Source organism: Leptopilina heterotoma, unplaced genomic scaffold (assembly GCF_015476425.1).
Source record: "Leptopilina heterotoma isolate Lh14 unplaced genomic scaffold, ASM1547642v1 Lhet_81, whole genome shotgun sequence".
NCBI classification, from domain to species: Eukaryota; Metazoa; Arthropoda; class Insecta; order Hymenoptera; family Figitidae; genus Leptopilina; species Leptopilina heterotoma.
The window spans coordinates 3,741,846-3,769,547 of NW_025111185.1; the positions used below are offsets into that span (position 1 = coordinate 3,741,846).

Genomic DNA, 27,702 nt, shown 5'->3' on the forward strand with positions numbered 1-27,702 from the left:
AATTCTCAGAATTTTTTTTCTCTCTCCTTTATGTATATCTCATCCTTTCTTTGGAATTGTTATTTCAAGTTGATTATTATCTGCATCTTAAATTATTTTAAATAACATGTCTGTAATTACTTCTCCTCTCTTCTTCTTGTATATTACTTATTCCTTCCTCTCAGATTTCGTATAACATTTTTTCTGAGGATATCAAATTGAGACAAAAAAACGAATCAAAATTCTTGCGAAGCAACAATTTGGATTTGTTAATAATTTTTTGTCTCAATTTGATATCCTTAGAAAAAATTTGTATTTTTATAGATTTATACAGAAAATACGATTGAAAGTGATAGAAGATAGAAAAGCAGGAAGATAAAAAAAAGGAGAAGAAAGGTTAAAGTGATTTGTGCCAATTGTATGCCCCACCTTCCGAAAGTTAATATTGATCCATTCTCGACGCAAGCATCTGGAGTTAATCGATTTGTCCGCAGGTAGAAGGAAACATTTAACTCTAACGGTTAAGTCAACTATTATTCCTTTCAAGTAATTTTTTTTTAATTTCTAATGACGGTCAACACGTTTGTCCAAAAGTTGGGGATAAGGACAAAGAGTCACATTCGCATCCCTTTGATTTTTTCGGGCATCTGACCATATCTTCTTATATACATTTAGGCACAAAGAATATGAATGGTCCATTTCGAACGGCATCCTCGGGTCCAGTGCAGCAATTAAAATTCATATAATATAAAAACTCCTGGGTTCAATTCAGGTATAAAGTATAACCATTCTAGATGTCCTCTTAAATTAACATAAACACTCTTTCATTCCGTGCATCTCACACTCTTTACTGTATATAGTGTTTAATAAATCACATCGTCCACAGTTGCAGTCACGTAATTGTTCATAAGTTTATATATCAAGTCATTTTTTGTTGCTCAAACATTCACAGTGAGAGCACAAACTGTTTATGTATTTAAATTCCAGTAATTTTCGAATAATTTGAAGAAAATTTGGTAAAAATTCACACTCAAGTTGTGTGGGATTATTAAATTTATACTAACCACGTGGACAATTTTTTTACCACTTTTTAACCTCCCCCCTCCTCCCTTCCCAAATCTGGACTATTAACCAATGTTGCCAAAAAAAATTAATTTTGTTTTTCCCTTACTTTTTCCTGATTTCCAGACAAATTATGACTTTTTCCCTGCGCGACCCTAAAGAATATTCTAATTTACTATATTATAAACTTTTACATGCTCAAAAAAAAAGTTCTATTACTCTTATATTTACGAATGTTTTTAATTGTAAAATTATTCGCAAACATCAATAAATTCTTTATTGATTTAAAAATAAATTTTATGAAATTCAACAACTTATAAGAATATTATTATAACATATGTAGATATCGATCTTTTTTCAAAAAAAAAATTTAATTATTTATAAAAATTTTAATAAAATCCTTCGCAGGAATTCAATTATTTTTACAAAAGTAATAAAATTTTTCACATGAATTCAATTATTTTAAAAAATGTAATAAAATTCGTTGTAAGAATTCAATTATTTTCATAAATAACAAACTTTTTCAAAGGATTTCATTATTTTCAATACAATTTTAAATTAAAAAAAAAAATTTTTTTTTTTAAATTTTAAATTCCTCGAAAAATGTAATTATTTTTTAAAATTTTTTGCAAGAATTCAATTACATTTCACAAATAATGAAATTCTTTGCTGACATTCAAAAATTATCAAAATCTACATAGTTTAATAAAATTTCTCAAAATAATTTAATTATTTAAAAAAAAATGTAACAAAATCCTTCGCATAAGATAATTGAATTATTTTTACAAGTAATATACTTTTCCACGTGAATTCAATTATTTAATTAATTAATTATTTTCGAAAGAATTCAAATGTCAATTATATTTAATAATTTTTGCAAAAGTTCCTAGAAAATTTTTTAATCCATTTGTTTACAATTCAATTTTACGAAATTTATTGTTATTATTCGGAAATTCTTCAATTAAATATTTGAAAAATAAAAACTTAAAATAATTTTTAAAAAAATTCAATTAAATTTTTTGAAAAAAAATTAATAATTCTACAGAATTGTCAGTTTCAAAAGTCTGAAAAATTCAAATTTTCAAATATTTTAATTTGAAACCTTTTCAAAATTTAATTTAATTTAATTCAATTATTATCTAAAATTTTAACTGAAATTCATTTTTCAATCAATATTTATTAGAAAAATCTACGAGAATTCAATTGTATATTTAAATATAAAAATAAATAATTTATTCAATTAATAAATGTTTTTCAAAATTGAATTCTCGTAAAAAGTGTTATCAACATAATTGAATTTTTACGACGAATTTTAATATAAAATTTTCAAGAATAATTACATTTTTCGAGGAATTCTATATTAAAATTGTATTACAAATAATTGCAATTCAATGATGAGTTTTATTATTCATGAAAATAATTGAATGTGTGTAAAAAATGTTATTATTTATGAAAATAATTAAATATTGTGAAGAAATTTATAAAAAACTTTTGTAGGAAAATTTTTAAAGATAATAATTGAAGTTTGGAGAAGAATTTTATTATTTTTAAAGATAATAGAAATTTTGACGAGATTTTAAAAAAACCGCTGCCAAGTTGTACATTTTTATAAATTTGGTGTTCATTTCATGAACACTTTGCTTCCTCATAGATAAATAATAATAATTGAAATATAAGAATTACTTTTTATAAAAGGGTTAAAAATCATTAAATCTTGGTCCAAAAATGTGTTTTCATATATTCTATAAGATGGTTATAATAGTTCAATAATAAATTACATATAAGTTAATAAACAAGAATGTTGAAAAAATGATATTTTCCACAATTTTTTATTATTCAAATATACCAATAATTTCATAATTTCTGACCGAATCAGGTTCAAAAATAGGTCAATTGAAGCGTTTTTTAATGCTCTATCCAGTTGGTAATGATACTTTTAGAGTTACTTTTACATTTTTCAACAAAATTTTCAAATAAGTATTATTTTCGAAAAATTTAGATTTTTAAAACTTTAATATCTCTGGTTAATATGGACGAAAAATATTCAATGAAGGCTCAAAAGATGCGTCTGAAAAAACTCTACAAAACTAAAGAAAAACATTTATAGGTGTCCTATAACCTTTTTTTTAAGTTATGGCCAAAAAACGGTTTTTTACAAAATGAAAAATACAAAAAAAATATAGTTAATCTTTATGAATCGGGCTGAAAATACTCTCATTTTATGTCCCCCGGGGAGACCTACAATTTAAAAAAAAATTGAGGCCTTTAGCTCTTTCTCGTTCTAAGATATTGAGGCAAATGTAATGTTAGTACACGCACACATCCGGCCATTTTTTAAAAATACGTTTTTTGGACTTCTGAGGTAAAATTACATCGAAATCTTTATTTATTTATAACATTTATACAGGCAGTGTCCATTCGTACATAAAGTACTAAAAGATTAGGTATAATGAAAATAAATTTAGAAATATGTCAAAAAATCACAATCGAAAATTTTGCTAATATACAATCCTTCCTCTATGAGGAAGCAATAATAAATGAATTTCTGCAATCATTTGTAACTTCTCAAAAATTCAATTTTTTCCAGTACTTTAATAAATAATTCCTGACTTTTCCCTGACCTGTGGCAACCCTGTTAACTATTTACCACGTGGACAATTTTTTCTCACTTTTTAACCCCCTCTCCCTTCTTCCCAAATCGTGAACTATTTAACTATTAGTAATGATAACTATATAACTATTATTACGAGGTTTGTCAATAGTCCAATAAAAGGTTCTTTTAATTATTAACCACGTGGACAATTTTTGATTACTTTTTACCCCCCCCCCCTCCCATATCGTGGACTTTTGACAAGCCTCGCTCCATCTGGACATTTTTTTTCTGAAAAATTAATATACTTTTGGATAAAAACAACTATAATCTAGCTATTAAATATTGATCATTGAAATTATAAGTTATTTTTAGTAATTTTGCTTAGTGCAATAAAATTAGTATTATGAATACTTTGTACGAAAGGGCATAGTCCCGTTTACTACTTAAATAAATAAATGTATAAAGTCTGTAATGAAAAGAAAAGTGTGAATACAGCGAGAAATAGTTGTCCACGATAGCTTGGGGGTGTGATCTTCCACAAGGAAGTGGGGATGAAAAATCCGCCTCTCTAATAGTCAGAACATCGCACTGACATTCTATAGTATCTAGTATTAAGAATAATGATTGAATGAATATCAATGAATGAAACGAGTGAACAAGTGCGAAAAAAATGCGAAAATCTTGTTGAATTGGAATTCAGCAGCCAGTGCTGTGGCGAATTCTAGCAAAATAAGAGGGTTTTTGTTGCTGTAAAAGTCTAGACACTCAGTAACCAAGTGTATATGATGCGGGTGGGGGAGGCAGACAGCAAAGCGCCAGATAGGGGAAGGTGCACCAGGTTTCCTCCGTGGAGCTCTACAAACTATATATGAACAGCAGGCGGCAGGAGCAGCCGGACAAAAGGTAGTGGGGAGGATCGGAGAGGAGCAAAGAGAGACTAGGTGGGAGAGATGATGAGACTCGACGCGCAGGTTAAAGAGAAATTGTCAGAAGCATTGGGAGTCATTTGTGTGCAGGAACTCCGTATGCCCAGAGGTGTGCCTTTTTTCTCTCCTATTCAAATTTTAAACGTACAAAGATTAGGAAGGTGAGAGATACTCCAAGAGTGATTACTTATGTGGTGTTGTGATGTGTTAACAATTATTGGATTAAAACAAAAAGGGATGAGAGACTCATCGCTGAGCAAGGGGTAAAATTTCGCTGAACCGGTTTTCCGACGGATTCTGCTGAGAAACATTACGTGACCAAAAATTAAGTGTACGCTCACGATTAGACGGTTGATTCATCTCACGCTTGTTGCTTGTTAATATGCAATGCGTATTTTTCAAGACTGGTGAAGAGTGTGTGTAATCAGCGTTTCTGGGATTTTAATCAAGTACAACCGCACGCAGGCTTCATGGACGATACGGTCAATAGGACAGAGACAGCATCTGCGAAAGGTTTGTGTTTCTTCTTTTTTTTTTTTTTTTGCTTTCAGTATAATCACGATGAATGACATTTTGCCTCGCATTTTGCAAACAATTCCTCCGCAGAGTGCTGATAAGGTGATCTTATCGGATTTCTTCCGACGGATTATCTCAGACTTTAGGGATTCCCTCTCTGATGAAATTTTACATTGCGGTTTCTTATGAACCGTGTGATAAACTGCGACTTACATCCGTTAATGAGGTCCATTATCAAACATGCAACAATAAGCAAAATAGAGAAACTTTATATTATTTTTGTCTCTTCTTTCAATTTTTTTTAAGATTAATGAAAACGACGTGTGTGTGCCTTTAGACGAAAATATTTTGAATGACTTTTTCGTTCCGCTTTGAGAATTTTATCAATAGTATGTGTCTCCTCTTGTAATCAAAACAATGATCTTTCTTGTCTCGAGATGTTTTTCGAATCGCTTCAGGCGGAACGAATCTTCAAGAATAACGTGTAAAGTTCTCATCTTTTCTCTTCGAAAGAGAGCGAATGTCATTCTCCTCCTTTCGAAAACAAAACTTTTATAATCTCAATTTCATATTTCGAAATTATATTCTTCAAAAGTCTCGCATCTTTGTATACTTGTGTCATTGAATCGACATCTGTACTCTGCCTAAACAATGAGAGTTCCAAAATCTTAATGATATATCAACAAGATCAAATAATACAATCTTCTATATACTTTAACCGCAAAGATTAATTATTTTGAAAGTTTTCAATAACACGCAAACATTTAAGTATATATTTCGACACTCAAAATCTTCCTTCTTATTTCATCCATATAGATAATATTAAGAATTTAGAAAAGTGTTTTTTAAATTAAGAAGAAATAATTTCTTTATAAAGAAAATTATCTTTTTCTTTTTTCGGATCTAGATCAATTTGGATAAATCCGATAAGTTTCATAAAGCAATCATTTATTATATAGTGTTTAAAATTGGTCTTCTATTTTTTAGTTCCATCCATCAAAGCATATTCTGTTCTGTTCACAAATAGGTGTAATTAATACAAATCGATTATAGATGTTTCTTAAAGATGTGTTGCAAAAGTGATGTCCGTTGGGTATATATAACATATTTTGATTATATTGCGACAAGAGCATTGACCTTTTTCTAACTGCATATGATTATAGCTTTCATGCATTTCTAAATTTTTTAAAAGAAAAAAAGATTGCAGGTACAAGAATAACAATCTGGACCAAAATGTTATATTCTTGGAATCAGTTTTAAATTATTTGCTCTTAATTAAGATAACTTTTAAGTCTGAGAGCAATTGCCGTACCATAAACCAAAAACTAATATTTCAACTGAGACAACAATGATGACTGCAAATTTATGTTTAGAAAATTCTAATATTAAATTAAAAACTGTATACTTTTTCATTTTGAATGAACATTTTCAGGTATAAATATATTAATCTTATACTTTCAATCCATCTTTAACTATATACATTCGATTTTTAACCTACATTAGAATCTTTCTTTAATATACTGAATTTCAACCTTGAGAATATGATTTCAAGTCCTATTGACTTAACCCACACTTTATATTTAAAAATACTCAATAATTTTGGTTTTAAGGCAAACAATTTTAGAATTTGTTTTTCCTGTGCTTTACTTTTCTTTTACTCCATTTCCTTTGGCTTCATTTCTATTAATAGAAAATTATTTATATGTGAAAAAATTAATTTTATTAAAAATTAATATAGTATGAAAAAATTGTATGTATTCAGACATTTTTTTCCAAAAGTGAGTAAAAAGGAGGTTGATTCGAGAGGGTGAGATTTCAAAAGTTCATTGGTTGGTGAATACTTGCACCTTTGTGATAAAAGTGGGGGAAGTTTTCCCTTAGAAGGGAGAATTGGCGTCTAGAGGGTGGATGTAAGGTTACTTTGGTTAGGAACCAGAATTAGGGCGTGGCATAAACGCAAAGATCTCTTTTTTAGAAAAAGCAGGAGCACGTACGCTTTTTTCAGTACAAAAAAACAAAAAATGTTGCTTCGGAACAACTTTGCTATAACACTTTCTAACGATATCATATAAATTGAGACAAAAGACGTAGAGAAATTGTTGCGATGCAACCATTTTGATCCTTCTTTTGTCTCAATTTATGATATCCTTAAAAGTATATGATACACAAAAAACGTACAAAATAACATACCTGCAAAAGGAGCATTTCTTATAATTATAAAATAGAACTACATTTCCAGGGCGCACAAAATAAATCGAGTGCGAATCAACTTTTCCAATATGATATATAAATAATCTCAATTTTTAAGAAAAAAAATCGGTTATAATTTACTCTGATTTCTTCGTATTATTGCTATCAATTCCAAATCTTCTTCCCATACACACCGCGCGGAGTACTGCATAATTCTTCGGAGAAGGAAACAATAAAAATTTTTAATGTTTAGAGCCTCATAAAGATTGCTTATACATCTCAAAGATAAAGATACAAAGGTGTTATCTTTATCACAACAGAATATCATCAATATTTTCGTGAACTCTTTGATACACATTTGTGTGCAAATGTTTATGATTCACTTATTCATTATATTCTTTAATATGTCGTGGAGAGGAATAAAACATCTTTGAATAATTTCCTCCTTTTTTTGTAGTCGCATCCTCCTGCTCTTGTATATTATATAGTGATATGTTTTTTCAATTTTATATATTTAGAGCAGGGAATTTTCTTATTTTATATTAGAATAATGAATTTACTTTTCTGAATAATATAATTATTATATCATTAGGTGCTCTAGAAAAATGTTTACTTCACTGAAAAAAATTGTTGACTGCCTAACAACTTAGATGCTTGAAGGCCATCTTATTAGTAAATTAACGAAGGTTAGTCTCTAACTTACAAAAGCACTTCACTAATGTTCAAATTGTTCTTCTTATCTGAAGTTGTACTTATCGTTCACAGTCATTTTTTTATCAAATAGTTATTTTGCAACGCTACATTTTTCCTGCAATTAACTAGTCTCTATAAACGTACGTATACCTATAGGTATATATTTTATTGTTATATTATATACTTTTCAATTGGTCTTTATTTTAAGGAAAGACTTGTTGAAAATCTTATTGAAAGTGTTGTTAAAAGTATAGGTATATAGAAATTATATTATATTGAAAATGAGTCCTCTTTGCGGCTAAACGAGGTAGTTTATTATTTGATAAATATATAATAATTATTATTATAGCTTCTCCATATGCAACGTATAGAAATTGTTGCATTATTCTTAAGAGAGAAAAAGTAATTCTTGTATTTCGAAAAGAGGTCGTTGATGACAAAACTATTGTGACCTCGCTGGCAACCTGCTTTAATGATATGCAGCATGATATAGATTTTCAGATTCTTTCGATGCAGTTATACTTAGATAAACTATAACTTGTGCTTAGGTACATGCGGAGTCTTTTGGTTGGGCCACGTATACGCTCTTAGGATATTTTCTGCAAAACTTTTTTTCACATATCTATATCTTGAAGGGTATAAGTCTATATTCAGACTTTTATTTTCATATATATGTAGAATCTTTTCTGATGCGTCAGTTTCTTAAAAGAAAATTTCTATTATAATATTCGGAAAATTAATATGCAAATATGCGGTATTAAACCATATCGCAGTTGATCCTCTTTGGGTATATTTCTATTTCAAAAATTAACTTTTTGCTTCTTGCACTGTAAAAAATAAATCTTGATTTATTCAACCCATTTTTGACTAAAACAGGTGTTTAATCTGTTATCATTTTAAAACTTTAGCCTTGATGATCTTTGATTAAAATTCAAGACTAAAATCTAGTTTCGAGTTTTATAAAATATATTATACTTTTCAATTGTTTTGGTTTCAAATTCTGTTTTTTTCTGTATACCAATATAAACACAATTTTTCTGCAGATATCAAATTGAGCCAAAAAATGAATCAAAACGTTGCTTCGCAACACTTTTTGATTCGTTTTTTGTCTCAATTTGATATCTGCAGAAAAACTGAATATTATACTTATATATATATTTGTATAAAAAACGGAATTTTTCTTATTTTGTATAAATTCATTTTATCTGATATTTTTTTCTCTAACGCACTTGATCTATGTCTTATTCTACGACGATAAGAATGAGGCTGAAGTCCGCAAAGTTTTTAAAAACGAAAACGAGAAAATAATAATGACACAACTTTTATTATTTTAACATCAAATTTTAATTCTTTGTTGGTAGCTGCAGCATTTATTATATTTTAACTCTTTGTTGGTAGTTGCAGCATTTATTATTTTAGCTTCAAATTATAATTCTTTGTTGGTATATATATATGCATCGCAGTGAGAATTAAAATTTGAAGTTAAAATATTCTAAATGTTGTGCTTTATTTTGTCCTTTAAAAAAAGTGAATTTCTCAAAAATTAGTGCACATAAAAATTCAAGATGAATGAACAAAATTCTTTTTTATTTTTAGTTTTTAAAACAATGTGGACTTCAGCTTCATGTGATAAGAGATACAGCAGACGTACTTTATAGTAATAGAATGAAAATCGATAAATTCAATGGATATATTATTTATGTAATGTTTAAACGGTACTTTAATTATGTGTCGCTTTGTTCTGGTGTATATCTGAAAAATCAATGCACGGAATAACAATGTAACAACTGTGAACGATTTATAATTTGCAACTTGAATTTTTATCATTTATGCGTGACGTGTGGTCTATACAGAAAGTTATGGATCTAGAATTGTTCCTTATAGCTCATGTTTCAAGGAAGTGTATAATATAATTAGCGCTAATGATTTTTTTAATCTAAGTACAGTAATTAAAGTTGGAAAAGGTCCATACTGAATTCTTTCAGAGTTATGATGTGGCTATTAGCACATACCTTTTCAAATATTAGGACTTTTTGTTTGTAATTTTTCGTTCTTTTGGTACGAGTTATTATTTGTAAAGAGTTTTGCGTTTGGAGAGAATTCGATGAGAATATTCGATATACCAGTTGAGGGAAGAATAGACTTTTGTGATCTAGCCTTTGTTCTCCTGGTTTTTGAACACAGCGGGATTTTCCGTGACTCATGAATCGTCAACGTACCTGGCGGTGCTATAGCCTCTTGGTTGGAGGGTTGGAGGTTACGGGTGGGTAAGTCCAAGGTTGTCAGGGTTACAGCTCTCGAAACATACTAAACCGACGACCGCCATCTTTGCTTCTCTCCTGCGGCGTGTGGGTGTTCCGGTCGGCGAGGGAGGAGGAGAAAATAGTCCTTAAATCTAGTGAGCAAGAGGGAGACGAGACGGAAAGGAAGTCCTGATGAAAGAGAGAAGAGTGAGGGAGAAGAAAAAAGAAGAGAAGAGAGGAGAGGAAAAGAGAGAGAGAATATGAGAAATGAGTCTGAGATTGCGTGAGAAGAGGCAAGGGAGAAAGGAGAAGTACTACAGGGCAAGCGTGATTGGTAGCGGAAGCTGATTGGCTGGCATGTAGGGGGAGAGAGTGAGAAAGAAAAGGTCGGAGAATGAGATAAGAGCCCTCGAGATGAACGCCAGCCAATAGGTTCTAAGGTCACGCCCATCCATGCCTCCTACACTATTGATACAGCGCAGCATCCACCATCACTGATGTGCATCAGCCGCTCCCATTTTGGCGAACAAAAGCCTCTCTTCTTTTACCTTTTCTATTCGATCCAATACTTTTCAGCTATTTTTATACTCTCACCGAACTATTGTTCCTATTTCTCCATTTTCGGTTTTGCTCTCTCCATCCGCAGTCCATTCTTTTTCGAATTCAAAAAAGCCGGTTGCACCAAACTGATTAAAGGTTAATCCTTAACCGAACAATCGTGGCTTTAATTACTAATTAGCTTTTAATCGCGAAGTTAATGGATCTGGCCTTAAATGTTAGGAATAAGTGTTTTCCTTATACGGATGAGGAACTTAGATTTGTAAAATTAAAAATGTTTAAATATAGGCTCAAAGTAAACATAATAAATTGATGATCATTATCACCATCTTCGATTGTCTATATCTTCCTGCAAATCGAACTGTTTGTACCAATTTCGTGTTTTTCCGTTATCTGAAACCAAATCCAGAAAGACAATTCTCATGGACAGCAATAATTTTTCCTTATTTTAGTGTCACTTGTTCAAATATCTCATTTTTACAATCACTTTCCTTGAGCTTCTTCCAAATCTTTTTCCTTGTCGCATCATTTATCTCAAATTTAGCCAGAAATTCACATCAGTTATATTGATATACACACGCAGTTTTTTGTCTCAACTTACTGTTGTTGTATTTGGTTTAGATAGAGCTAGAATTTATATAGTTATTACGTTTTCTCAAATGACTTTTGGCTGGGCAAAAATGAAATATCCGCATTGGAGAGATGAAGCCTCTTCGGGTTATTGACTCAAAGGAAAGAATTGTATAGTTGTATTTATTGTGAACGTTCCTTTGAAACAAAACCACTTCCGTTGAAGGTGCGGCTCCCAGTGAGATTTCCAGGAATGGGATGTATATATATTTCGCCTCTCCATCTCAGAGCTGCTGTCATCATTATATGGCCAATGTCTATACAGAGAGCTAAAATACAAAACCATCATCGGAAAATCTCACGATATTGCGCACATCTGCGTAGAAAAGAATGCTGCTTCTTATACACGATCCTTTATATACATTATATGTATACGCCTTATACTCAAATGTTCCATTGCTTTTCTCTTGCAACGAAAGGAAGCACAGTTCGCCATTCAAGGTTCTTGACAATCTTACACGAAAGGTTATAGCACTACTTAGGAAACTTTCAGCTTGCTTTCAGCTTGCTTATTCTGCTTGCTAAACCGAATGACAACCTTATATGATCAACACTGCAATTTTGTCTATAAGAGTGGGAATCGTGATCTTAGGAAATTTTGTTTTTGCCCACGCCACTATTTGTATATATATATGTGAGAAAAGTATTTTTGCTTGGTTTCTTAAAGAGACACTAATATTAATAATAAAGGTTCAAATCATCATAAACAATCATTATCATCAAATGCCTTTCTTCGGAGGGCGTCACAATATTATTGTATTCCGAAGAAAGGTTTTAGTAGGTTATATTTGTCATTTATTCGGAGGAATCAACTCTTAGTATAAACTATTAATATTTAATTCGTAACTACTGGAAATAAAATTAACAAAAATAAGTAATTTCAGTTTTAAGGGCATTTGAACAATATTATGACGTCATAGAGTTCTACTAACTTAAATATACTCTTCTACCTTAATTTTACCCTTTATGACGTCACAATTTATAGAACAGAAAAATTAGAGGTAAAAAATACAAACTTAATCTTAAAATGATTTGCTTCTTAGTAAATGTAAATTTCTTCGGCGCGCGTCACATTGCAGAAGTTATAAAAATAATAAATATTCTACTCCATAGGTACATATTGGAAAATAAAAAGTTATTGTACAAGATAAAGTATAATCAATGTCAGTAGTGTATATAGATTAAATGACAGCTAATATGGACTAAAGAAAATAGAAAGTTATAAACAGAGTATAGAGAACGTGATTGTTTTTTTTTGCTATTTCTATTTTTCAAAAACCTAATAAAAATATAATCAAAACTATAGAGAAATGAATTTTTAAATTTAGTCATAAAGAGAGATTTGCGTCAGCTGGTGTATATCTATAACCACTTGTTCGAGTATTCACATTGTATATATACCAGAGTGTGTTACAGGTTCACGCAAACCCGTTTGCACACTATAAGGCGCACGCATGATTTACGAACGTGAATAAAATCACTTACCACCAGACTTAATGTATATTCATGTGGGCTATAGAAATGGCTTAAAAAGACACGCGTTCGTTCCATTATCAAAATATATTTAATAAATTTTCTACCCTTTGCTATTCGGTCTAAACTCTAAATTTGTCATTCTCTCGGCGTTTGTATATAACAAATATAGAATTTCATACAAAAGCGTATTATGTGAAATTGTTAACTGTCAAACTAATTATATTCTATTATTTTAAGATGAAAACAAATTATCAATCATGAAATCTTGTCATTTTTTTCGAATCTACACTGAGAGACCTTTGGGACTGTAGCGAAACAATGTATGTGACAGCAGCTCCACTATATGGTTTTGGTGCGCTGCGGTAAAATTTTGGGCGCGTGACAGTCCCAAATGTTGGTGAGCAGCTCACCGAAGTAGTGGGGATGCCGCCTTTGGTTTGCAGCTGAACAAGTTTTGGACTGTCACGCGCCCAAGATTTTACCGCAGCAACCCAAAAGTATAGTCCTGTAGCGTTCCTCCAAAATGGTCAGTATAGCAGCCTATCGAAAGTCTGCTGCTGACCCAAAGGTCTCTCAGTATTGGTGAAATATATTTTTCCAATAATAGATTTGAAAAAAATGACAAGATTTCATTAGACGACATGCCGCAAACTTAATCACTATTTCATGACAGTGAAGAGTTACTTCTCGCATCTTATAAAATTTGTTATACTATTATACTCTCGCAATACAGATAAAGCTTAGTATCTTAAAAATAATATTCTCTCGCTTCTTTCTTTATTGCTAAATTAATTTTTATTTATTTATGAAATTCTGAAAACTATAAGTAAAAGGATATGTGTTGCTCTTCCAAGAAATAAGCACCTAAGCAGCAAACGAATTTTAGGTTATGTTTGAACTACATTTACCTTGATTATAGGTATTCCTTTTTTATTATTTAAATTCAAAAACCAATAAAAAACCATAGTCACTATAAATTAGTAAACATTTTTTTCTAATTCAAATTTAGAGAGCAAGTAAATAATAAATGAATGATAAATAACAAATAAATTAAGTTATTAATAAATTAATAAAAATTAATAATTAGTTAAAATTATTATGAATTATAAATAAAAAATAATAATATTGATGTAAGAAATTGAAATCTAACATTTTTTATTATTAATTCTTCTCGATTTTTTGCATGAAAACATTTTTTGAATTAAAACTGCGCGTATTTATAATCTTTACTCTCTTTTTCTTAAAAAAAACGCACATATATCGAAAAATTGCACGTCATTAATACTAATCTGAGCATCAATCGAAGATATATACCGAAAGTGATAATACCGCACTAAGATGCATGTTGTGTCTGTCATTTGATGCAGACAGATCGATATAATATATAATGAAAAATTCGTCATTCTCTCGTCATAAATTTTGAAATCCCTGGCCACTTAAAGTATCACACATTTTTATAGATTTCAAATGAAAAAACAGAATCCATACAAAGAAAGTTAACCTGGAATTTTGTTATCACATTTATCATCAAAAGTCATCCAATCAATCATCGGTTTACTATTCTCAAACAATTTTTAGATATTCTTTTCATATTTTTTTCTTATTCACAAGTGTGTGATGATTTTTAAACTGTTTTCTATTAACTTTAAAGTATCAAATTGCAACGAATTGATACCAAAAATGTGAATCAAATATAAAATTGAGCTAAATTCTTTTTGGATCAATTTCTTATTTAATTTAGTATCAAGAATTCAATTCATCAATTAAATCAATTTCATCAATTAAAACTGTATTTTAAATTAATTTTGTATATAAAGTTTTTGTGGGATTACAATATTATTTTGAGTTTTCGTTTATTTTGTATTTAAATTTTACTAAATTAAAAAATTTGAACCATTGTTTTATTTTAGTAAAAATAAATTTGGGATTATTTTGATTAAATTATTAATAGAGATAATTAAATTTTTGTTGCGTGGAGAACGCTTATAAAAGCGCACCGCAGACGTGTGTAGCCAGACGCAAGTAGTAGTGGCGCAGTCGAGTGAGACATGTCCCAGCGTGACTGACGTTATCGACTTTACCTACTAATACTACTTGCCAGTAGCGCTCAGTTAAACTTTTTTTATTAATCTAATAATAAAAACAATAATTCTGCAATAAAGCACCGACTCACAAATAAAAAGTAAAATATAAAACCAGTCTTGAATTTTAAATAAAAATTATGTAAATAATGAATAATTGTTAATAATTTTAATTATACACTGAAAACTGCCATTAAACTCAACTCAAGAATATTTAAAAAAATATTTATTTCCGGTAATTTGAAAATTATAAAAAAAACGTTGTCAATTGAAACTTTTTGAGTGTATAATTAAAAAATTTTGAATAATTGAAATTTTGTAAAATTTATAATTAATAATAATTAAAAATAATAAAATTAAAATTTTTTATAATTATTTTTTAAGAACAATATCTCAATTCGAATATATAGTGATATAGAGATGCTTTTGATTATAAAGAATTAAAGTCTGTAAATTTGTTTTTCTATTTTTAGTACAGCATTTGCAATTATTATTAACTGTATTGAGCAAAAGACAATTATAGTGTTTGAAATATCAGAATTTTATCATCGTCACTGATCAATCGTTCATGTTTCTCGGCATGAATCCGCTCTCGTTCCTCCGTGTCCAACTCACATTCAATTGCATCATTTCACGGTTGCTAATTCCACGTAATGCCGCTTTTGCTCGGATTCTGGATTTTTACATGTGGCAATATACGAATAGTTGCATTCTGTTACTTTCGATATAGTTTCCCTAATAAGAGAAAAATCACGGTTTTCATTATATATATCTCTCATCATCTCTTTCGGAATCCACTTCAGAATAAAATAAAATAATCAACGAGTCTCTGATTTTATCTGAAATTACGCAGAAGGAGCGAAAATTATCTTCTTGATTAAAAATTGTATACTCAATTCTCTGTATTTTATACAAATAATTAATAATCAACATTCTTTTTATTTTTTGTTTGATGCTGCAAGTTGGACTCGTTTTTAAAGTCGATTAATTTCCACTGAATGATTAAAAATTAATGTGTGATTTTTAGTTAAAATTATATACTTTTAATTAAAAATGATGCGCACTGAATTATACAATATTTACTAAATATTTTTGAAAGAAATTTTTATTTTCGAAAGAGCTAGATCAACTTGCAGCATCAAATAAAAAATAATACAATAAATTATATTGTTAATTAACAATATTATAAAATACAGAAAGTAGAAGTGAATAAAAGCGAGGCTATTTAAAAAAATAAAAAATTGATGTTTTTCCAAAAATAATTGGAAATTAACATGAACGCAAGGAGAGAAAGTAAAAACTATATAAAAGTGTTAAGGAAGCGTATAGTAATCTTAGGTTATATAAAAAGAATTATACAAAGCTCACTGTAATAATTGGACTAACAATAAATTATTTTTATAATTAACATAGAGTATAAGCATCTTAATGCTAAATAATAACATGTGTTTATTAGATCCATGTATGTGTATATTGAATTATTCATAACGCGGAAACTGTTTCGCAGTTTTTCTCCTAAAATCATTGACTTGGCGAATGTGACCATAAGCATCCGCTAAACCAGCAGACTTCAGAGTTCAGACCGCACAAGTTTGTGGTCCAGAATTATTTTCCTCTTAAAATTAAAAAAATAATGTCGATCTCTAATTTTTCTCTCTTTGTCTGATTACAGTGAAACCAAAAATTGGACAGTACCAGACGAATTGCAGTGTCGCACAAACCACAATTGTACCAGAATTATTGGTGAGTATTAAAAACTATTATGTAGTTTCACCTTGAAAATTAACGATAACATTAAGAAAAATAAACAAGATTCAAGTGCTGGGGGATTTTTTGAGATAACACTCTTCTGATATTAACTTTATCTTATTTTCTCACAGAACACGTTTTTCATTTTTTCTCTCCCTCTCATTCTTTCGATTTTATTGATACAATTAAGAGATAATCGAGAAATTTATTTAATATTGTTCTTAACCTCATGTTTCTTTCTTTTGTTTAATTTTTCCATAATCAATCTTTTAACTTTTTAAATTTTTTTCGCAGATTGGTCAATCGAAGAAGGCGAGTTCATCAATTCTTTCAAATTATCGGGATTTATCGAATCATCATATTGAAAATCACAATTCTCCGGAAAGTATTGACAGTGCCATTGAGGAAGAATTCACTTGTAAAGTATGTTACAAAGTATTGAGATCCGCGAGTTCCTTGGAGCGACACATCCTCGTGCATTCTGATGAGCTACCCTTCAAATGTAATCCTTGCGACATGGCTTTCACCAGCAACGGAAACATGAACAGACACTCGAAAATTGCTCACAATCGTCTCTCATCGCACAGTTGTTCCGATTCCGAGGCCAGCAATGACTCGGAATCGCCGACAAAGAAAATCGAGGAATACAATAATAACGAAATTGCCAAAAGAAATTCCCCGGATCTCATTAACGAAAATGAATCTCTTAATTTGTTGAAGAGAAAGTCCCTTGACTACACTGAGGATTTGTCGCCGCAGAAAAAATTCAAGAACAACTTAACGGAGAGTCAGATTAACTACACTTGTCCCATTTGCGGAAAGCAAGATTTCGCCAGCAGTTCACTTTTGGAAATACATCTCGAGCATCATCACTTGGAGATCGACAAGTGTGAATCGGACAATTTGTCCTACAAATGTCACAGGGTTCTCAATCTTCATCGATCGGTCAACAACATCAACGAGAATTCCTACAGGAATGCCACCAGAAACCTAAGACATTCAGTGGAGGGTTTTGGTGACTTGACCTTCGTCGATTTCACCTCAACCAAATATCCCATGATCGCTAGAGCGAAATGCGAGGAATTTCTGCACAGACCAGCTTCGGGGGAAATGGCCAAGTTCCAGTGTGCAAAGTGCCTGAGAGCTTTTCCCTGCAAGTCAGCTTTGGACTCCCACGAGATGGATTGTGGAATTCCAAACGTTCACTGGAAGGGAAACGACTCCCAGTCGCGGAGGGACGACTTCTTCGCGGGACTGAATCTTCAAAACAAAGCGGCCATGACAGAAGCGAAAGACGGAAAGGACCTCGCCGACATTCAAAGCATCATCAGCATCACGTCGAGTCCGATTCTTCACAGCTTCTCCAGATCCGACGCCAGCACCCCGGACAATTGTAGCAACAAAATTAATCAAAACGTCGGGTCGTCTGGTTCATCGGGAACTGTTTCCTCCGAATGTAACGAGGAGGAGACCCAAGACGCCTTCGCCGCCGAATTCAGGAAAATGAAACTAAAAGGCGAGTTCCCCTGCAAACTTTGCGACGCAGTGTTCCCAAATCTGAGAGCCCTGAAGGGTCACAATAGAGCTCACATGGGAGTTCCTCCCGGAATGCCGTATCCCTGCAACATCTGCAATTACACCAGCACTGACAAAACAACTCTCACAAGGCATCTGAAGACGCACAACGGCGACAGACCCTTCGAGTGTGCCCAGTGCACCTACGCCTTCACCACCAAGGCCAACTGCGAGAGACACGTGAGAAATCGCCACGGGGTCCACGACAAGAACGAAGTGCAGAAGACAATCATTTACCACCCGACTGAAGATCTGACGAACGAGGGTCTCGACAGGAGCCTCCCCAGACCAGTCAAAGACGAAGTGAGAAAAACCCTCGTCTTTCCCAAAGAAGAAAATTACCACAATTCCTACACCGTCATGCACATGCATCAGGACATTAAGGTCAAGGACGAGAAGAAGCCCGAGCCGAGTATTAATCCCGCATCTCAACTAAATCCCCTGAACCACTTGAACCACATCAGCCAACTAAGTCAGATAAACCACATGAACATGCAGGCGAACCACTACGAACAGTCGGAAGTGTTCCCCAGACCACGGTCTGTCCAGCCCCTCGAGTTGACCTACAGAAGTTCCCCACAGCATCCAATCGTCAAGTCTGAATACCCCAGACTGGAGGAAGACCTTGAGTCGAGGTCATCGGAGGGCAGCGTATCTCTAGTCAGTGAAACCAAACCGGACACACACCAAAGAATTCAAGCCAATCCGATGAACCTGAAAAAATCGAGTGATTCCTCCAGCGACGACGGACCTTTGGATCTCTCCATGGACGTACTCGACCTCAGCAAAAAATCCAAAGACAAGGAAGTGAACGGCAAATCCGAAGACCACGTCGAGGACCAGAAAGACTTCTACAACTCCGCAAATCCTCTCCTCCTGACCCAAGCCCTCCTCAAGGCGCGTCAAGTCAACTCTCCCCCAACGTCCCTAGAAGCCCTCTACGCCAACGCCCACGCCAACATGATCTACAACAACCTGGCCCTCAGCTCCGGTACCGGCCTCATCTCCCCCTACTTTCTCAACTCCATCTTCGAGCAAGGCTACGCCATGAAGGAGCGCCTCCAGAAGGAACTAGCCCGAGGTCTCCAAACCAGCGGCGGCTCCCTCGTCGAGCAACCGAGCGAAAGTGCCGCCTTCAACAACAACTATCCCCCCTCAGGCCGAACCCCCCAACCAAGGGAGGAGCAAATCCCCTATCCCAGTCTGATCCCGCCAAACGTCTCCAGTAGAGTAGTCTCCCCCAGGGAACGAATCAGCGAATCCCCCTCGTCGAACTCGGTGAAGATGGTCATCAAGAACGGAGTCCTCATGCGCAAACAAAAGCAGAGACGCTACCGAACCGAAAGACCCTTCACCTGCGAATACTGCTCCGCCAAGTTCACCCTCAAGACCAACATGGAGCGACACATCAAGCAGCAACACAACGAACTCTGGCACCGAAGACCCCGGGGCGGACACTCCACCCGAGGTCGACCCCCAGCCAGACCCCCAACTCTCCTCCAAAACGTCGGCTCCAATTCTCCCAGTTTCATCCGAAGCAAATCTTCAAATTCATCCTACGAACCTCCGGTACAAAAGGAAGAAGACTTTGCCCGACATCCAATTTCCGATCAAGTCAAGTACGCGATTCTCGCTCAGCAACTCAAGGGCAACAAGGGCGACGAGGCTCAAGACTCCGACGAGGAGCTGGTCATCGACGAAGAGGCCAGCGAGCACAGCAAATCAATCAGTCTGCTCCGTAAAAATCTGGAACACTCCGAAAAAGAGTGGAAAGAGGAAGAAAAGGAAGAAAGAAAGGAGGAGGAAGTACCAGAGGCGAAAATCGACAATGGGGATAAAGAGGAAGAAAAAGAAGAAGACGACAAAGAAGAAGAAACGGAAAAAGAGACCGAAGAAAGGGGGAAAACCGAAGAAGAAGCTGTCGATCTCGCCAGTGTTCCAAAGCTAATCCAAACCGCGTCGCAAAAATACCCGCAGTTCAAGTCCCAGTATCTTAGCGACGAAGACGGTGTCGCGCACTCCAACAGCGAACACTCCGGCAACCACTCCGGGAGTACGGACGAAAAATCCGAAAACTCTTTGACTTCATTGAAGAAGAAGAAAAAGAAGAAGAAAATGAAAGCCTCGGCCTACTCCATGGCGCCGAACCGCGTCATCTGCAAATACTGCCACCGCGAGTTCCCCTGGATCTCCTCCCTCCGTCGCCACATTCTCACCCACACCGGAGTGAAACCCTACCGCTGCGACTACTGCATGCTCGACTTCACCACAAAATCAAACTGCGATCGCCACCTGAACCGCAAGCACAAGAGCCTTCTCCAACGCTCCAACGCCCGAAACATCCGCAACTCCTCCTCGCCCGACAATCACGATTCGCGAGTCACAAACAACAACAGTTTCTCCACGAGAAACGTCCCCGAACGACCCTACAAATGCAACCAGTGTCCCAGCTCAACATTCGCCACCCTCGGCAATCTCAAGAAACACCGCTCCACGAAGCACTCGAGGAAAATGAATTCCCGATCTGAAACGTCTTCCAGCGATCCTCAACACTCGGATCATTGTCAGAAGCAGAACGATCACAGCGGCGACGATGGTGGATCGTCGAGTTCGGAGAATGTCGAGACATCGTCGCCGATGGAACTTCATAAGGCTAATCAGAATACTTCTTCCTCGACCAATGAGACGGCGAGGTCTTGTCGAACTTCGCCCACCTCTTCGCCAGGGCCCACGGACACGCCGTTCAAGTGTCATATTCCGAATTGTGACAATGGGTTTGCTGAACGGCAGGACTGTTTGGATCATATTCGAATGCATCATGAGAGGGAGTACGAGATTTTGGTGTCCAAGGGGGCTTTGCAGATGGGAATCACTTCGACTGAGGAGCAACAACCTCCGCCTAATCAACACTCGAGTGATGGGCCCAGGAGTCTGGACTATAAAGACAGAAAGGTATTATCCTCGACAGTTTTATTTCAGTCAAAGCATCCACTTTTTTTATTAAAAAAATAAGTTAATTTTTTAAGTAATTAATAATCAAATAACTAAAAAAAACTACTTTGACTAAATTATTTTTTATTATTTCCTAAAATTTTAATAAAATTCTTCTCAGGATTTCAAATATTTTCAGTAGAATTTTAATAAAATTTCTTGAAAAACTTCAATTATTTTTTAAAAGTTTTCAGAAATTTCTTCGCTTGAATTCAATTATTTTCAATACAATTTCAATAAACTTTCAATCGATTTCCTCAAAACTATTCAATTATTTTAAATATTTTAATAAAAGTCTTAGCAAGAATTAAATTATTTTTAAAACTTTCAAGAAAATTTTTATTTAAAGAATTCAATTTTTTTTATAAATAATAAGTCTTCTCAGAAAATCAATTATTTTTAATATACAATTAAAATATATTTACTCAAAAAAATTCAATTATTTCAAATATTTTAATAACGGTCTTAGCAAAAATTTAATTATTTTCAATAGGTACAATTTCGATAACATTTTTTAAAAGATTTCCTGAAAGTTTTAAAAAAATTGAATTATCAAACTACAATTATTAAATAAATACACGTTTATTTTAAAACAATTTAATTACTTTTAATATTTTCAATTAAAATTATAAAAAACTTAAAATTTCAAAAAATTTTTAAAAAAATTTAAAAACAATTCAATTACTTTAAAAATTTCAAAAATATTCTTAACAAGAATTCAATTATTTTAATAAATTTCAGAGAAGAATTGAATTATTTCCAAAAAATTTTAAAAAATTCAATTATCAAACTACAACTATTAAAAAACAATTATTTTCAAACAATCGAATTTAATTTTGATATTTTCAATTAAAATTATTAAAATTACCATTATTTTCAAAAAATTCAAAGAAATCTTTCAAAAAAATTCAATTATTTATAAAATTTCTAAAATCCTTCACAATAATTTAATTATTTTAATAAAATCCTGAGAAGAATTTAATGATTTTCAAAAAATTCGAAGAAATTCTTCAAAACATTTCAATTATTTTCGAAAATTTTAATAAAATTCTTCGCAAAAAAATCAATTATTTTTAAAAATTTCAATAAAATTCTTCAAAAGAAGTCAATTATTTTCAAAATGATATAAAAAAATTTTTATAAAGTTCTTAATAAGAATTCAATGATTTCAATTCAATACATTAAAAATGTTTAGCGTTTAAATTCAAAACATTTAGAAAAAAAAATTACTTATAAAATTAGAAAACAAGAAAATAAACAAAAACCAGTAACTTTAGATTACGAAGATTGTATTATTTTATAATTTATACTAATATTTGCTTTTTCCTTCAGGTTGTCTGCGCCTTCTGCATGCGACGATTCTGGTCGGCCGAGGATCTCCGACGCCACGTGAGAACTCACACTGGAGAGAAACCATTCTGGTGCGATATTTGCGACAGGCGATTCACCCTGAAGCACAGTATGCTTCGTCATCGAAAGAAGCACGAATCAGTCGACTCGACAATGTACATTGGCAGTGGCGATGAGGAAATATCTCCAAATCAACCGCCAACAATCACCCCAAGAAGCCAACAGCAATCACCAGCTTCAATTGCCGTAACCACTGGCAATTCAATGATTGCCGAAAGAATGTCCCTACCAACTGTGGCCACCATTGCTACCGGAGACGCTGCTCCCAGCAGTCTAACGAGGTTCAATCCCTACGAGAAACTTGCGACTCTCACCAGTAAATTGTCAAATGCCCAGAGCAATCACGACGCAACGGAAACTGGTAACGATCTGATCTCCAATTTACTGGGAATCAAAGATCCCGGTATTGTCGATAAAATGCTCCTTGCTACTCCTGACGATGCTGCTAAACTATTGGGAGTCAAGGGCAATAGTGAGTAAATTTTTTTTTTTTTGCCCCTTTAACATAAACGCAGGATTAGAATTTATTGTAAATTTTATTGACAATTGTCAGGATAAAAATTAGCTTTTCAGGTTTACAGTTTCTTTACATGTAATATATTATTATATTTAATTTTACAAGATTTATATTTTATCATCATCTCTTTAGAATTGAAACTATCATTGTCTCTATTATTTCTATTGCATTGTGTACACACTCGTGCCTTAGAGATAGTGTTTAAAACTTTAAATTGAAAATTCACGGTTTATAACTGTGGACAAAAAAAGTCTGTAAGTTCTCTTATTAAAAACGTAGTGGAAAATAATCATTCATAATTGTAGAATTTAGTGTGTGTGTGTAAATAAGCACTTTTTTGTGAATACGTGAAAGCAATTTCCAATTAATGTTGGTTTAAAAATACTTTGTATTTTATATTCAGAAAAAATACTTTGTATTTTAAGGCAATATTTCAGATTTTCATATTTCACAAAGATATTGATAATATCAATTTCTCAAAATAAATTAAATTTCATTATTTAATGTTCTGAAAGTATTTTTAATTACATGCCTTTTGCGATAATTACCATTGCAAAGGGCATGAAATTATTTTTGAAAAAAATTAGCTAAACAAAACAGACTTTTATTATTGTTTAATGCACGATTTAAAAGATTATACATTATAATTAAGTTAATTAATTAAGTTCGTTAAAATCATTGTAAATAGACTATTTAGATTTAAGAATAAGTAAATTATAAGTTGCGTTACACTTTTCGCCAAAGTTTCATAAAACAACGAATTGTGTAGACGAGAGTATAAAAATGGAATTATGGAACTTTAACGAAAATTAAATAAGAAAAAAAATCTCTCTTTCATAGGAAGATTCCTAACGTCGTCCGAAAAGACATTAGTTGTTAAGAAGATAAATAAAAGCTGTTTGTTAAGATAGTCTCGTCTGAGAATGTTAATTATTTAATTAATAACATGATATATTTAATTCATTATTATAAAGTAACTAAAAAAGAGAGAGAGAGAGAGAAATGATAGAAAAAGCAAACCAGAAAACAAACAATTGTTTCGAGGAATGTTATATTTGAATCCAAAGAAACTTTTTATTGACAAATTAAGGATAGCCATATATAAATATAAATATTATATTTCGGTTCTATTTATTATTGTATAAATTAATAGTCTTCGTGTCTCTTCATGAAAGCAACGACTGCAATTAAAGGTGCGTTCCTAACAAAGGTGATTAGAACTATTGTAATTTATTCTTATTAAAAGCGAGAAGTCAGTCATAGAGAACGCACTGCTACAATTAAGCCATAGAAATAATTTTAAAAGTCAATATTTCTTTTAAAAAAAAATTATTAATGTTCATCTGTTTATAAAATTTTCTTAAAAAGAAAATTAAATATTCATTGCAACAAGGTCTCTTAATTATTACTGTTCATTATTTATTTGGAATTTTTCATAATTAATATCATAATTAATTTTACAATTAATTCAAAATTAATTTCATAACTAATTCATTGAGTTAAAGAAAAATTATAGTTTATTTAAAAAATTTAACTAGGTATGATAATCTTGAATTTTATTGTTAACACTTTTTGGGACAGTGAAGATAATAATATTTATCTGCAATTGGGGGAAAAAAAAGTTGAAAAGAAAAACCTGTGCAATAATGTATTTCTAAATTTTGTCATTTTCAAATAGTAAATTTAATAATGTAGGAAGAAAAAAAGAAATACATTAGAACAGAAATATTGAAAAATGCGTTTGAAAATCTAGTTTTCTCTTGACTTTTAATGTGTAGTAGAGCAATATAACTTATGTAATTTAACGACAGGAAATAGAAAAGCAGAGTTTATTGCATTTAATCGATTTATATTTTATTATCTAAAGATCTAGTTGTATTTAGATAGCATAAATGTGCGTTTTAAATTATCTCACCTAGTTTTCCAAGGATATGATATTAAAGATCGCAATAAATCAAATGCTATTGAGTGCTAAGAATGATCTGTGAAATCGATTAATCTGTAAATGTAAATAGTTGAAGTGACTTGAAAACTTCCTTAAATGCAATCCCTCGATTTGATATATATAATATATTATATATATATAAATATAATAATTCATGCGTATATTACACATGACCATAATACACTATTGCGTAAATGCCCTTATCCTCCGCTCTTTTCTTTCTATATATTTTTCTTTCTATGTTTATGGAAAATTTGACATTTGCTAATTCATTTCTTGTTAACTTGTGATTATAAATTATAAAATAATACTGAGTATTAAAAAAAAAAAAAAAGTGTTGAGAATCTGGCTTTAGACAATAGTAAACCGTGTGTCTTATTATAAATTAATAAACATTGTAACACTTACAAATTGATCTTGAGTTGTACCCATGATGAATTATTAAAATACACTGCAACTTAAAATTAAGAGAGCATATTTTATTCAACTTTTAACCTTTTCTCGAATTTTTTAAATTATTATAATTATTTAATTCTTTATTTATTAATTATTTTTATATTTTATTTTACAATTTTACAATTTTAATAAAACTTCCCAAAAGATTTAATTTATTTAAAAAAGTTTTTATCAAATGCTTCGAAAAAAAGAATTATTATTTTTAAAAATTTTAATTAGATTAAATAGTTCATAAATATAATAAAATTCTTCGCAATAATTCGATTATTTTCACAAATATATAATTTCTTATCAGGAATTCAATTATTTTTAATACAATATATAGAAGCCGCAGCGTAGATTTTTTTAGTGTTTGCCTCATTCAATTTCGTGCTTGTGTTCAAAAGTTAGTCAATTATTTTTTTTTCGTTTTTTTATGCTGAATTTTCTCCAAAAAGAATGAAGTGATTTGGTTAAGATGGAAAGAAGATGTAACGATTTCAAAATTTTTCCAAAATTTTGACATCTCAAAAACTATTGAATATTTTGACGTAATATTTAGTGGAAATATTTCTTTTTATGTGTAGATTAAAATTCCTAAGTTTCATTGTAATTAGTTTACTTACTCCAAAAATACTAAAATCTCCCATGGAATCCCACTATATAATATTTAATAAAATTCTTCGAAAGAATTCAATTATTTTCATTATTTTTAAAAAGTTTCTTGCATAAATTCAACTATTTCAAAAAATTGTAAGTAATTAAATTTTACGAAAAATTCAACTATTTCTTAAAAAATTTTAATAAAATTGAACGAACAAATTTTTACTATAATTGTTAACAAAATCATTTATTTTAACAGCTTGAAAGAAATTTCTTTTAAAATTCAATTACATATTTTCAAAATTTTCAATTAGAAATATTTAAAAACACTATTAACTTAAAAAAATTAAAGAAATTCTTCAAAACTATTCAAATATTTTCAAAAATTTTAATCGATTCTTCGAAACAATTCAATTTGTAAATTAAATTATTGTCATAAATATAATAAAATTCTTTGCAATAATTCAATTATTTTCATAAATAATAAAATTCTGTAGCTGAAATTCAATTATTTTTAATAAATTAAAATTTCTTGAAAGATTGCAATTATTTTGTAAAAATTTAATAAAATTTTTCATATAATTCAATTATTTTCAATGTAACTTAAATAATTCTTTTTAAAGATTTCAATTATATTTTTAACATTTTAATAAAAATTTTGTAATAAATTCAATTTTAAAAAAAAATTATAATTAAAATTTGCGACGAATTTAATTATTTCCTAAAATATTTTAATATAATATAAGTAAAGGCCGTAGCAGTATAAGCATGTAAAAATGGCCCCCTCTTGGATTGGGTCCATATTTAGGGAATAATTTTGACCTTTTATGAGACTTATTTTCACCAAGTTTCAACTCGAAAAAAAATTTTGTTTTTGAGTTATACAATTTTTTTTCCCTCCGAAATGGTTGAACCGATTTTCATGAAAAAATTTTTTTGTACAATACAATATGAAAAGTTAATAAAAAAAAATTTTTCGACCAAATTCTAACAAAGAAAGTCAGTAAAAAGTCAGTAAAAAAAAATTTTTTTTTAATTTTTTTTTAAAAAACATTTTTTTTTTATTGAAATTTTTTTTGCACAACCGCCATTTTTTTCTATAAAAATAGTCATTTCAAGAGTAACATATATTTTTTGCAAGATGATTGAAAGGGTACTTCATACTTTAAAAAATAAAAAACCGATTTTTGGCCCCTAAATAGTACAGTTTTCTATATAAACGAGGGGTCAACATTTTTTAAAATTACATTAAAAATTAATTAAATTAAATTTCTAAAAAAGTTAATAATATATGCCTGTTTATTGTAAATATTGATTTTTTAGTATGTACAAGGTTTATTAAAAAAGTAAATGGACGTAAACTACCGTCGGGAATTACCGGTACGGCTGCACGCGCACGGCCCAAAAACATGTCAATCACTGAGAAAACGATTTATTTGATTCAAAAAAATTTTGTTTAAATCATACTTAAAATATCTTTGCTATACAGTCAAACAAATTTCAGTTTAATTCAAACATATTTTTTGGTTC

General features: G+C 31.3%; 1 protein-coding gene across 2 annotated transcripts in view; it reads left to right on the forward strand.

Annotated features, from left to right (window-relative positions):
• LOC122511260 (ras-responsive element-binding protein 1) overlaps positions 1–24,600 on the forward strand; it is a 53,093-nt gene extending 28,493 nt beyond the window's left edge. The window contains exons 1-4 of one of the 2 annotated variants that reach the window (XM_043626401.1): positions 4,569–5,073; positions 16,620–16,690; positions 16,991–21,223; positions 22,595–24,600. In XM_043626401.1, coding sequence (XP_043482336.1) covers positions 5,031–5,073; positions 16,620–16,690; positions 16,991–21,223; positions 22,595–23,152 — 4,905 coding nt within the window. In that variant the 5' untranslated portion in view covers positions 4,569–5,030 and the 3' untranslated portion in view covers positions 23,153–24,600. Of the gene's footprint in view, positions 1–4,568; positions 5,074–16,619; positions 16,691–16,990; positions 21,224–22,594 lie in introns of those variants that run through there. The other variant, XM_043626402.1, reaches the window with a different exon arrangement.
• Positions 24,601–27,702: the final 3,102 nt, after the last annotated feature.